A 14,537-nucleotide genomic window follows, 5' to 3' on the forward strand; every position below is an offset into this window, starting at 1 on the left:
CTCTTGGCACGCCTCGTGGGTTATATTTATAGCTGTGGGAAGTTTTTCTAGAAAATTCAGTCTTACATAACAATGCTGGTTAAAGCGTTTACGTAAATAGATATATTATTGATTCTTACTCTTGAGAATCTTCTACAACATTGGAGAATAGATGGGAGGTTTGCAATACCTACCTAACAGTATAAGCTATGCATGTTTTTAAATATAAACTTAATCTAAACAACGTTCACATTAAAATAAATACATAGCAACTAATTCGTTACAGAGGGTTAGTAAACAAAAATCTAAATATTAAGTTGAAAGTTCTTATGTTAAACATAAGCTGAATTCTAAGGCACATACCACTTTCTTTAGCTCGAACAAAACTTTCCCACTGTTTAAACCAACTCATACTGATGGCGTATACCACAGTTGGGGACTCCAGAGATTGGAACTCCTTGTTCAGCTGTAAACACAAATTGTAACATTATTAAAATGGTAATGAATTTAGTTTTAGTTATATTTTTGCACAAAGTTCTCACTAAGCTATTTTGACAAGTTTGCAAAGTGGCAGTTTAATGTCATCCTTATCACAAATATTATGATTACTGGTTTCATTGCTTTACCAGTTTTAAGCATTTAATACCATATCATTGCTGTAATCTGTTTTTTAGTCAAGCAGTGCTAAAAAGAGATGGATGAACTATTTTGTTAACAGTCAGAATTCTATCAAATATATATATATATTCCTATTCAAATATCTTAAGTTTTCCGACTGATAAGCATTATAACAATCACAGTTATAGCTTTCGAAGTTTTATAGCACACCGATATATAGAGAACTAATAATAGACACACCCTTGAGTGTATTTCATATACATAATTTGAAATATGCTACATATCATTCTGAGACCAAATTTAACTTCTTTACCATGCCTGATAAACAAGAGAAGAGAAGAAGAAGAAGAAAGAGAGAGAGAGAAGAGAGAGAAGCTTAAATCTATGAACTTTTTTTTTACATTTTTACCCCTCTTTAAGAAGGAATATGAGTGGGTCATGGGTAATTGATTCAAATTAATTTTGGTAACTTTTGTATAGTTAAAACTCTCAATACGAGTTTAACATCAATAACATTACTGCATAATGCAATATATAGCAAGTTACATAAATTAAGCACACTATTTGTTGCATATAACTGCTTTTCATAACCACTGCCAATGATTTGGGGATCCTACTCACTAAGGAGGAAGACCTTGTGTTTTTCTTCTATTGGCTAAATATCTTTGTAACAGGATAATTGACTAATCATGTACAGGCTTGCATGTTCATGTGGTTTATGTTACATGAACAGCAAAGATGGGAAGCTCATGCTCTGGTTAAGTGTAATAAATGTAAAACCAACTTCTGCTACTGGTCATGGTCAGGATTTGATAAACAAACATACTCCTACCCCACCAAATTTTTTCCTTGGATCTGTTCAATCTTAAAAATGATCTTTTTGTGATCTAGATCTGTAGTAATCCATAGAATTTTAACACATATGTATAAAGTATAAGCTGCAGTTTTCACAGTATGCAATGTATAAGTTGATAATATATTATCTTACAGACAGATTATTTCTGATTTTTCAAATTAATCTCTAACATTCTGCAAAAATTACCTTTTTTTCCAGTTATACTAATATGATGGAAATCAAGGGCATTAAACCCATTCATCCTCAATGTGACAAATGTCTGTCAAATTTTACTTAACAATTAAAACACTAAATTTCTTTACAAGAATCATTTGCTTATGGTTTAATCTTCAACCATCTGAACAAACTTTTCTTAGCTAACAGTAATAATGTAATATATTTACTCACAGTTACAAAGGTGTCATGTTCCTGTGTACGTCGACGGTCCAAGTTTTCTTGATCTGCTAAACAACAAGGACACACGTATAGATGGGTGCAGGCTGGCCCCCCACCAAAACTATAAAACAACAAAAATACATTCTAGGTCACATACTTTCAAAAGTAATCAGTCTGATCCTCATTACATTAAATTTTTTTCTGATGAAACGCAATAGTCTTTAATGCAAGAGGAATGTTCATTATTAACATTGCTTATTATAATGAAAAAATATTGCTAATACATTCAGAATCACACTCACTGATGCAGTGACAGGGTTTGTAATTCAATGTGGGCTAATATATTTGTTACATTTATAAAAAATGTGCTAAATTAGTGAAGAAAGAGAGTGTATTTCATTGTATATTTGTGATTATAAGTGACCCTGAAGAAAGGACCTTTTACAAAGCAATGTTCTAAAAAAGACAAAAAAAGATGCTGCCTTTAAAGGATCCAAAGTTAAGTCAACAATATATTAAACTGAGGTAATAACAAAACAGATACAAAGAGTTAAACACTTTACTTTAAGTTATATCTGTGTTTTTCAAAGCATGAAATGCATGAGCTGATAGTAGAGAACTCAAACTACTGGCAGGTATTTCAAATAAAATTAATCATTTTAAAAATAATTAATCATCGGGGGTGCTCGAAGACTGAGCAGTCTTCCTTTGTTCCACTTGAGGATTGAGAAATGATATAGTCTTGGTTGTGGAATTACAAGCTAAAGTGAATATGATGTATAATATACATACGGCCGAGCACTAAACACTAATAAACGTCTGATCTCGGACATAGGGTCCTTCAGGGTGACGGGGATCTATAAATCCTGTGCCCAGAATTTGTTGTGGGGGGAAAACGGGAGTACCCTGAGAAAACCCACTTCCACTGGTAAGGCGCCAATCCATTACCAGTTAACGTGAAGGTGTACGGAGGCAAAGTGATAGGCGAAGATATAGGCTACTTAGGAAGTTATTCATGTTGGGAAGGGGCCTGATTGGGGTCAAATATTCTGGGTCATTGGTAGGTGGGCAATAAGTAAACACTACATGACAAAGATATTCATCAAAGTTTTCCATTAGAATTAATACAAAATATTTACTCACAGCTACATTTCTTGACATAACACATGATGGGTTATTGTTGTTTATAGCTGGTAGTCTCTTATTTACTGCTTGCATGGAAAAGGTTAAAACTAATATAAATGTATGAAAAATGTTCAGATAATATTTGTAAGTGGAAATTCGAATAATCTTTTTGAATAAAGGATATTTATGGCCAATCACACAAAACAGGGGTGATCAATTTACAGATCTTATGTTAGAAGTTTCTATGAGAAATTTCATAAATCAATCTCTAGTTTGTTTATTAATTTTCTATCAAATAACAGTGATTGCGTGGTTAGTACCATTATTAGGATAGACATAGAAAGTGATTACAGAATATTTACGTTAACTGGAATGCAACGAAGGCAAAAAATAACCACAGTAAACAAAAAATCCTGCCAAATAGACTACAGAAGGTCTAAATATAAAAGATGATCACAAGAACTAAACAAATATTTATTCCTAAAGTTGAAGTAGTCATGTTACATATATACAAGTAATAATTTCATATTCATTGATTAAACTTACGTATCATGCAAATATTCCCATACTGACTGAGACAAGACTGTACACAGTTCTTCCACAAAAGAGGCTTTGCTCGGATGTACACCTGCAATTAGAATGATAAAAATTTTAATAAGTATTATTTTCCTATGATAAGTAACAAGTTACAAGAAAGTTGGATGATTTGTTAGTTTTTCTGTGTGCTTTTTTAAAATCAGTATTTTGTACAAAAAAACAGTCATAGTGGGAGACAAAAAGAGCTAGCCCTTTTTGGCACCCTGTCTTACAAATCAATCAAAATTAACTACTTTGAAATTTAATTGTTACCTCCATGGGGACAGAGAAAATTAGAGTTGCTGATTGGTCCAGGATTTGCAAAGGTGTTGAACTTGTTAACCCATTGTTTAGAAATGTAGAAGTGCAGCAGACCAGGCTATAAGGAAAGGGCAGTTTTATGTATAAGAACAATGTACAGTTAATTTTTTTTGTGTTAGAAATAGCTTGAAAGCAAATAATTTTCAAAGTTTATTACACTTAAAAACAAATTTAGAAGACTAAACTTCTAATCTTCTTTAGGAAATACACTAAATGTCAGATAAGAATTTATATACTGATAACTCAAGTACAAATCATTGATAAATACATATGAAAAAATAGAGAAATTACATTTATTGTCTCTCCACCACACACCTCATTTTTGCTCCTTTCCATTAATTCTACTGCTCGCTGTCGCTTTTTAACTATTTCTTCCGAAGATTTCCTGCGACATGTGAACAAAAAATGACTCGTTAAATTCATAACTTAACCCAAAATGCAATAAAAGATTTTTAGCTTTATACTAACTTGTGAGTAGCACTGCTTTGGCAATTAATGTTCAACTGAAACATTTTTGTTTTACCTGTTTTCTAAAATATAAGGGACTATTTTACTTAGATTCTGTTCAAAACTGTATATGAACTGTATAATGCCTAAAGGCTAAGTACTGTGAAAATGTTTAAAGGTAGTAGGGTTATAATTTATTCTAAGGCAGATTATGTTATGTACCTCTAAGAACCGAAACAAATTATGTATATAAGCAGAAGCAAATGGTGTTTTTTTGTCTTTTAAGCTTAAAATACCTGGTGGGCTTAATAGCTTATGGTAATAAAAATACTTGGTGCATAAAAAATGCAATCAAACCAAAATCACTAAAAAATAATGTTATTTAGTTTTCCATTTTTTAAGTTTCACAAATAATTTCATTAAAAACAAAGCAAACTAACTTGAGGAGATTGATATATACCTAAGCTGGCAAAGCACGATCCATTAGTTCATAGTAGGTAACACTACATCACAATAAGACTGATAATAGTTTTGAAACATCCTTTTTGAGTGATCCATTACTGATTTCTGGTAAAAACATAGTACACATTTTTACCAGTCTATTGTGATGCTTTAGCACATATACTTACCAATGAATTCCAAATGGTTCCCTGCTCATTTGACATTAAGACTACAAAAAATTCCATCATTAATGCCAAATACTTCAATACATTTAGTTGTGATTGGACTTATTATAAACATAGGTTACTGTTTGATGGGGGTAGAAGAATATTGGGAACATGAAGTGAACATTAGATAAATTAGGTGTGTGAGAAGAGCTGCCTAAACAATCCATGGTGAAGGGAAATAGTTTCCAAAAGGCCTTCTTATAGCTGGTATTAGCAGAAGATGTTAAAACAAACTATCAACTATTATTTGTTTGCAGAAAAAATATCAAACACTGCCAGATTATGGTCTTACAAACCGAAATAAAAGAACATAAATAATCCCTCTCTCTCTCTACAAGACAAAGAACATGAGAAAACATACTCTTATACTCAAAGTACACAACAGTAAATGGGTTCTTAAGCTTCAACAAGCAGCCTCAACAAAGATAAATGGTACATTTTTGGTTCATACCTACAATTTGTTAACCTTGACATAATTTCAGGCATTATAAAGCCCTTAATACACTAGCACACATACTGCATATGCAGGATTTGGGACTGCAATTTCACCACACAAAGATGACTGGCTTCTTTTGGCTCTATTCCAGCAAGCCTCATGCAATCCATCTCCTTCTGAAGGAGGCGGCTTGTCAAACTTGAGAAGTTTCATCTCACCCCCACTCAATACCTTATTCATTTGGGAGTGTTTTTCAACTCGTACCTCAGCAGAGCCCAGCCACTTGTGAGGTTCTCTCTCTTTTGGAGATTTTGGTTTCCATGGAATCGCTCATCCCTTGGGGTTGTGCACACACGCGTTGCTTTCAGTTGGTGCTGCACAATCAATGGAACCTTGCATAAGGATCTCTTGGACTCCTCCATTTTTCTTCCTTCCATCCTACAAGCTGACTTTGCCTGGTCACCTGAAAGAGACAACACCTCGACTGGCATTCCTCTTCTTTCTCCTCTTCCCAATCTTTATCTTTTATGGATGCATCTCTGATGGGGTTGGAGGGGGGCATATTTGGATTCTCAGGAGATCACATATCATTTGTATGTGGTCGAATCGACTTTACAAATCAATCTTTTGGAGCTCCTGGCTGATTGTTGAGCATTGAATCAATTCCTTCCTGTGGTAAGAAGTCACATTGTCATGATCCTTTCTGACAATTTGACCATTGTCTCTTATATCAACTACCAAGGAGGCACCCAGTCTCATTTACTTTGTTTTCAAACACTCAATCCCCTTTTCTGGGTGCAATCTTAACAAGTTCAGCTTATTGCTTTTCACATCCCAGGTGCTCTGAATCTTGTTGCAGATTGGCTTTCTTGTCCCAACAAGATTTTATTAACAGAGTGATCTCTTACTCCTCAAGTGTTTTAATGGGTATGCTCCCAACTGTGTACCCACCTTTTGAATGCATTTCCCATTCCCCTAAATACCGAACTTCCTCTATCCTTGTCACCTGCTCCAAATCTTTCAGCTCTTGCTGTGGATGTATTCAGTTCAGTCAGGATTGGTACAATCTTTATCTGTTTGCCTACCTTCCTTCCTTTCCTCTTCTTCCCCAAGTCCTTTCACTTATTCAAACCACTCATTGTTGGGTCCTTCTCATCATTACATTCTGGCATGTCCAGCCATGGTTTCCACTCTTAAACCTTCTTTGGTATGCTTCCTCTTTCCCAATCCCTTCTCCGGCAACCTTATTCCTCCCTCATTCATCTAGTGATATCCACGCTACTTCTTCATGGGTGGGTGTTATCTGGTCCTTTGCAAGGAATAGTGTTGCCTCTTTCTTGTTCTGTTCTTTCTACCTCTTTGCTTATTTACCAGCATAAATGGCACATTTACCATCATTGGTCACTGTGTCTTCCCTTCCCAAATGACTGTTTTCCACCATTCCAATTTTTTCACTTGGCTCTTTGACAATGTTTCATCTGTTTCTACCATTGTAAGCTATAAGGTGGAATTACCCAATACTTTTCATTTTTCCTGTTTTTGCCATATCTTTTCCTCTCCTGTTTTGGTCCTTTCACCTTCTTCATCCTCACCGACCAGTTGTCCTACAAAATTGGAATTGCAATATTGGCCTTCATGCTCTTATCCTTCCTCCTTTGAGCATTTAGCTTCTTATTCTTTTTACCATCTTTCTCTCAAAAGTTACTTTTTACTCCTCTTTGCATGTGGATGTCATAAGTCAGATGTGTATGGTATTGATGTTTCCCAAATCCTTTATCATCATTCCTATGTTCTCCTTTATCCTGATTGTGCTTTTTTCCCCAAAATGTCTGTGGTACAAGAGGGAAACAGCACATTCACACTTATTTCCCTTCTATCCACTGCTCATCTTTATTCCCAGTCTGATCCCAATCTTCTTCTTTGTCCCGTACAAGCTCTTCATTGTTATGTTGCCTAAACAGCTCCTTTTTGTGGTTCCCATTTCTACTTTTTTATCCCTTTTAACTTCTTTCCTACCCAAGAACTCTCCTCTGTTACCCTTCCTAGTTGGATCAGTCAACTAATTCGTCTGGCTTATGCTTCATTGACCAAAGATTCTTGTTGTATCTTCCAAGTTTCCTCTCACCAGATCCATCATCGCACCATTTCCCTGGCTGCTCACTTCCTGGATCAGAGGTTGTGAAGACTGGTATGTGGACTACACCTCACACTTTTGTTATGCATTACTACATCATTTTGCCATCTCTTCCTTATCTGGATAATGTTTGCTGCCCATAGTCATTCTCCATACCCCATACAGGCTCTGAATGAGTAAGTTATACTTTTTTATCTTTTACCTTTCCAGTGGCCTCTTTCTACATCCCTGGATCCTGTTGTGTGGAGAGTGTTGCCTTAACTTTAAATGTGCACTGTGAAACCTTTAGAATATATGACTTTCACTTGAGGGGTTCTAGGGGTAACTTGCTTTATAAATAAGGTTTGTTACAAACTGTACCAACTCATGGACTATCATGAGTAAAGAAGTGTTGGAAATGCTGCCCATTCCTCTAGTCCTAGTTGAATAAACTGGGATTGGCCTGCTTTTTTGCCTCCATCTTCTAGTTGACTACGGAATTCCTTGTCACTCACTAGTTCTTAGCCACTGAAAGTGGTGTACCATGGAGGCTTCCTTCTGAGTGTGACCATTTCGACTCAGTCAAGAGTATGATGGTGGTATTCAGTTGGTGTAGACGGTGAGTACTTTCCTCCTACTGTGGACTGGAAGACAAATAAACAATGTCACCTGGTTTTGGACTGCATGCATCCACCACATGCAGTTCACTCTTTTGGCTGGCTTTCCCCCATCCTACTGCAGCCTGTATGCCAGTTCCTGGGTGGTATGGAGTTGGATTGGCATAAGACTAGTCAACATAACTCCTCACAGATGTGGTTGGTAAGAGCCCTCCTACTGCAAACTGGACAAAACATTCCCAACACTGTCTAGTTTTAGATCGTAGTTGACCTACCACATTTGCATTCCCTATTCCTACCATTGCTCATATATGAGGCTTCCGCGAGGCCTGGTGATGGTTGTGTACTAGGTTTTCACATAAGTACTTTGCCTGGGTTGTTGAATGGGAAGTTGCTTTTCCCTTCTGATTTTTGATCTTTAGGTGAAGTTGGTTGAGACCATGAACCAGTAGACACATACCCGGTGCTGCCTGGTTTTGAACTGTAATTGACCCACCAAATACATTCTGACACACCTAACCATTTTATACCATCTGGCACATCCATTTACAGATTGAACCTGTGTCTTTTCCACCTTTACAGCAGGCGATGTGTATACCCTGGATTAGACTGTGGTGTTGACTCCCATGTGTGTAACCCTATATGTTAGGGTATCACACTATATTGGTTCTCGTTGGATGCCTTCTGAAGAGTGCTCATCTAGGTAACTTTTGCACAGGTACCTTTACCGTTTCAGTGTAAGATTCTAGTTATTATGTGAGTGGAGGTATTTGGAAGTTAACATTTTCCAACACTGAAAATGTATTTCTGATAGTTACTTACCTCTTCTCACACTTCTCACCTATCCTCCCCACTTTTGTTGCACCCTTTTTTTGCCTAATCTCGAAGTAATGAGTGTGATCTCCAGTACAAAGGGAGTCAGCTGCACTAGAAGTGTGTGTTACACACCTATTGGTGAATGATTTTTGCATGCTACAATGCAGCTATACCGTGTGTGAACATGTGAAGTTAGTTAGGAGCCTCAGGGCTAGTGGCGAGTGAAATTTCCCATACAGAGGGCAGCACAAATCAAGGAAAGCCATTATGTGAGAGGAGTTGTATTGTATCAGAACTTGTCATTTACTTCCGTACATGACATGAGAGTGCACTTAGAAACAACAGTTTGTTTGCTTGGTTGTTTATGGCAATGCCATTAAGGCTATCTGCTGCTGTCCCTAATTTTGAACTGCCAACCATAGGGTAAGTATCTGGTAAGCAGTAACCACTGCCATCACTTGGGTTACTTTTTACTATAGCTGAGCGGGGTAATTACCTATGAGCATTTTATTACACCAATTAGTGTCACATAAAATAACTGATTTATCAAAATTACAATCAAATCAATTCATTTCATGAAAATAATTAACTAATCAAAATTAGTGTTTCAGATTATTACCATTTTCAATTATATTAAGTAGCCAAATAATCAAAATATTGCCATTATGACTTCTCATTTTTGTTACCAATTCATTCAAGGTTGTTCAACTTAAGTGATTAGCATTGTGAATCACAAATATAAACAACTAATTAAAATTAGTGTTTCAATTATTACTATTTTCAATTATTCTAACAATCCAAGTTTTGTGAGAATAATCGGTTAGTCGAACATAATCAATTACTAGGCCAGACTATTAATCTCCTATTAAGTTCCACTAATCACCCAGCTCTACTCTTTACCAATAAATAGTGAGATTGACCATCACATTATACAATACCCTGGCTGAAAAGATGAAAATGTTCAATACTAGGTTTTATGACCTTCAGATTGCAAGTTGAAAGCCCTAATAACCAGGCCAGAGAAACAACAGAACAATTTTAATTTCAAATTGTAAAATAAGGTTTTTTATGCAGCTAGTTCTCTGTTCTTATATAAAAATTATATTATATTATTATTATAAAAATTATGTTTTTTACACATCCTACCTGTAAAATAAGACATAAGCTTCACAGTTTTTAACAACCTGAGGGTCTACTGCTGTAACATACTGATCATCAAACTCATACCACTGGTCATTAAGATAATTCAGAGCATATGCTGTATAGTGTCCACCTGAGTTAAAAAACAACAATCCTAGCATTAAGTTTTCTAAAAGCTAATACTATGAAATAAAGTTACTATTGTCATGTGTATGATGATTAACACAGCTGAAACAAAAAAAAATGTAATACTGTAAAAATATTCAGGCTTTAAACCCTGTAAATGTTTACAAATAACTTTCTAAATGATAACATGAGCTTTACAGTATTTTGTTAAACTCATCAATTTGAAAGTAAATAGGCATACTTCATCCTTACCAGCACAGTGGTGCATCTGATATAGATAGGCTTAGTTATACAATATATCTACAGGGTACAGGCCTATTATAATGTTCTATGTCATTTCTGTAGCAGATATAATTATCTTTAAGGAATTATTTACATTGTTCAGTTACAGTCACAGTGTGGTATCCAGTAAATTACACATGCTACCCATTTAAGCAAACATGCCACTTTTTGTTGTGTGTTGCTGATGTTTGAGTTTTGACCTGTGGAAACCAATATATATATATGTCTGGGCCAGGAAGACCTAAAACTATTGGTTGTTCATATAATAAGAGAAGCTCGTGTTATGAAAGCAGGAACACTTTCAAACAGAATGGCTGAAAATTATAAGGTTGAAAAAATTTTAAGATGCCATCAACAACAGTTTCTGTGACTAATTTAACAGAAGTTTACTCTATATCTGAGAATGAAGCAACATCAATTGTGGGAATCCCACTGTATAGCTGAAGAAATTAAAAAGCATAACTACTACTACTGAGGTGTAATTAAGTCGGGAATTTGGAAAGTTGGAGCACTATTAAAGTATGCTAACTTGAATGTGATGTGTTTAAGGAAACACTAAAAGCCAAGAATTGCACAGGGGATTTTCCAAAGGGGAGGGGTGGTGTTGCTCACTTTTGAAAATGTTTTATAAACACATTCAAATTAGCACAAAATTACTCATTATTGGATTCCATTGCCCTTTTTGATCACACAGTTATTGTCACTAAATTACATTGCCATAAAATGGCTATTATTTATTTTTCTGGATCTCAAAGGCTCTATAGTGGATACACCACTGTTGCTGCTTGTATACATATATAGGTTTTCTGAGAAAAAAATGCAGCACGGTTCCCCTTTTTTGTCTAAAAAGTAAAATTAAAATAAACTGCCTCACACCTTTTGTGTTTAATATGTTTACAGTACAAATTATGGTAATATAAAAGGTTGACAATGTATTTTTTTTTACATTAATTCTCCAGTTGTGATGTTCACAACAGTCTTGTCTTACTAATTACATAATTACTTCAGATTAATTTAACATGTGTTAATTAACCAATATATACATTTATAAATTTACATGTAAATCTTTCATGCATACTTTCAAAAACGTTACTCAACCATTTTTGAGATTTTTTTAAAGGAACAGTGAATCCTGTAATTCAAGAAATGAGAACAAAAAATCTTACAACTAGCTGTTCCATGATGACAGATGGCAGCAACAAGATCATAGGTTGTGGTCTCTCTTGGGCAGTCTGGAATGATATTTTATATATCACAAGCTACAATTCCCTTTGTATCTACTACATTTAACAATCTTACCACTGTAATCAATTTTGGTTAATCTTTTTTTTTTTTACCCTGCAAGTTCAGTTTGATATATGGCTTCTTAGTACCTTACAACATAAATCAAACTTATTTTTAATGTTCTTTATGTTAAATGCACTACCACTGCATAACTTTATTCTTTGCAATGTTAGGACTACATTGCTATTATTCAAATCTGTATGAAGTGTGAAGGTAGAAGAAATGAAAATAGTGGAAACAAACAAGCAAAAGCTTGGTATGAATTATGACTTTTTTACATTACAGAAACCAGGAAAAGGAGCTTCTAGATGGAATTTTATACATTGCAACAGTGACTTCCATATCCACTCCTGCCATCAGAAAAAATTCTAACACAAAAGTGAAATGTTATGATGTGGGAGTGACAAAACTCTTGTTTAACTAACAACACTGAATTACTCTTAGCACCATGGCAAAATCAATGATAGAGAACTTAATTCTAAACAGTTTGGGATGTCCTGGATAAAGTATAACTACATACACACAAGACAAACCTTGTCCTCCACAGGATTAATAAGTGAGTTATACTGTTTACTAATATTAACCCTATGTTTACTACAGATGTTGCATATCATGACATTTTACAGTTAAATTTAAACTTTATTACACAACTTTGTTGTTAATATATGTCAATAAGCTTGGCATCAAAACAGGGTTTATAATTCAACTTTTATATTATCTAACTTGAAATTTCTTAATTTAAATAAAAATAAATATTTAAACTGATTCTTAATTTTAACTTTTCCGTGTCACACGACAGCCTTGTGCTCTGAATTGCCCATTTTGGATATTTTTTTTACCCTTTAATGAGCTACAGAGTGTCCAGCTAATTACAGACCCATACTATAGGTATTGACAAACCAGAAAATAAATTCAGAATCTCCAATCTTCTTCCTTGACTGAGATATAAAAATAATGTTAAACCCACTTGACATGCACCTCCTGTACCGTTCAGTCTTTCAAAAAAATGTTAATAATTCTTACACTGCTATTGAATTATTTAAAACCAACAGGAAGAGCAGTTTTTCTTAAAAAGATTTTTTATAGGGGTTATTTCATGTAAGTAGATATTTGGCTTCAGTTTTACTGTTTATGATCATGGCGTTCAGCTTCAAGTAGCTAACAGAATTTTTAAACCTGTTTATAGTTTAGTTAGGAAACCAATTAAATTACAGTAGTTTTAGGATGTCCCATTACAGTACCTGGTATATATATTTTTTAAAATGCATATATATATATATATATATATACATATAATTACCAGATGTCTGTCGTCCTGTTATACTCTGTATCTCCTGAATAGTCAATCATAGAAAAAATATTGACACATATTAAAATGCTTCTTTTCATGAGTACATTACATGAAAATTATTAATTGTTTGCAATTCCTAAAAATTCATGTCGATATCAACATCAATATTTCAGTCTTCATGTGTGCTGAATGGTTGATTTGAGATAAAACATATTAGGAACAAAAATGTTCCTTTTTGTGAGGCTATTACATGAAAAAAAACAACAGGACTTCCTCTGTCATCTGACTGAAAGAAAGATATCGAAGACCGAAGCATGGACAGAAAAAAATACATGAAGAGAGGAATATGTTTGAGTATATATCTGTTCTTGTTTGGTGTATATTTATTTTTTCACGTTGGTATTATATACACACAATATTTTATTGTACCATGTTGAATGCAATATCTCCCCTTCCTTATAGAAATGACAACTGTCAAAAAGCATTCACTTTGGTAACAGTCTTATCTTGTGCTAGTAAAATGACAAGGAATAGTGGCATCCAGAGGAAAAAATCCCCATGGTTACGTAGTGAACCCGAGTGTCCTTATTGTATTGGATGAACCCATTGCATGGAAATCCAAACACCTTTGCCAATGATGCACTGTAATTAGTCTTCCTTGTTTAAAATCAAACACAATGAAATTTTTCTTACTGAAATAACACATGAATTAACAAAAGACAGTTATAAACAGTCCACTAGACAATCATATTGCACATATGTTTTGATCCAAGGGATTGGGTTGACAGCACATTTTATATTTATTCATCACTATTTTTAGGAAAATTACCGTTGAATTCTTACAATGGGTATCTGCTAGTTTAAGACAAACATAAATTATTTTGTAGACAAAGAATATCATCTTGAAAAAGTAGGTTTAAAGTGTCTCATCTCTGATAGCAAAAAGTCAGAATCCTGATTTATGTACTAAATTTCTTGTTGTACAAGTGTATTTTTAATTTATTGTTAAAAAAGTGTCTAAAACGTAAAATTTAGAAACTTCTTAGGTTAGGTAAGAAAATGTAAATAAAAAAAATTAAATACATTTAATATATGGAGGCAACTATATAGCAACTACCCACAATGCGTGGTGTGATTGTAACTCAATTGTTTGTTTACACAAAGCTGTTCCACTGTGATAAGTGGTTTTAGTACACTCTGTGATGATATAAGTATAGCGTTAAAGCAATAAAATGAAATGAAACCAGATATGAATAAAATAAAGTTTTACTAAAGGCTATTCAATTAACTTTCTCAACACGGGCTCGGTCAATTTGACTGACCACGTGACCTCTTTGTACTCAATTAAAGTATCTATAGATTTAACACTTCTTACTTTTAACATAGTATGTATATCTTCTCAAAATTGAGCAGTCTTTCACACACAAAAAATCACATTTTTAGTGAACTATTTTTAATAAAATAAAA

General features: G+C 34.2%; 1 protein-coding gene across 3 annotated transcripts in view; it reads right to left on the minus strand.

Annotated features, from left to right (window-relative positions):
• The window catches only part of LOC106460490 (ubiquitin carboxyl-terminal hydrolase 20-like), a 79,519-nt gene that overhangs the window by 4,143 nt on the left and 60,839 nt on the right, over positions 1-14,537 (minus strand). For 2 of the 3 annotated variants that reach the window (XM_022387238.1, XM_022387239.1), the window contains exons 12-18: positions 11,662-11,727; positions 10,094-10,220; positions 4,142-4,235; positions 3,803-3,908; positions 3,500-3,581; positions 1,841-1,949; positions 343-445 (exon numbers count right to left, since the gene is read on the minus strand). In XM_022387238.1, the coding sequence (XP_022242946.1) occupies positions 343-445; positions 1,841-1,949; positions 3,500-3,581; positions 3,803-3,908; positions 4,142-4,235; positions 10,094-10,220; positions 11,662-11,727 (687 nt within the window). The remainder of the gene's footprint in view (positions 1-342; positions 446-1,840; positions 1,950-3,499; positions 3,582-3,802; positions 3,909-4,141; positions 4,236-10,093; positions 10,221-11,661; positions 11,728-14,537) is intronic. The other variant, XM_013920191.2, reaches the window with a different exon arrangement.

This window comes from Limulus polyphemus, unplaced genomic scaffold (genome assembly GCF_000517525.1).
Source record: "Limulus polyphemus unplaced genomic scaffold, Limulus_polyphemus-2.1.2 Scaffold780, whole genome shotgun sequence".
Taxonomy (NCBI): Eukaryota; Metazoa; Arthropoda; class Merostomata; order Xiphosura; family Limulidae; genus Limulus; species Limulus polyphemus.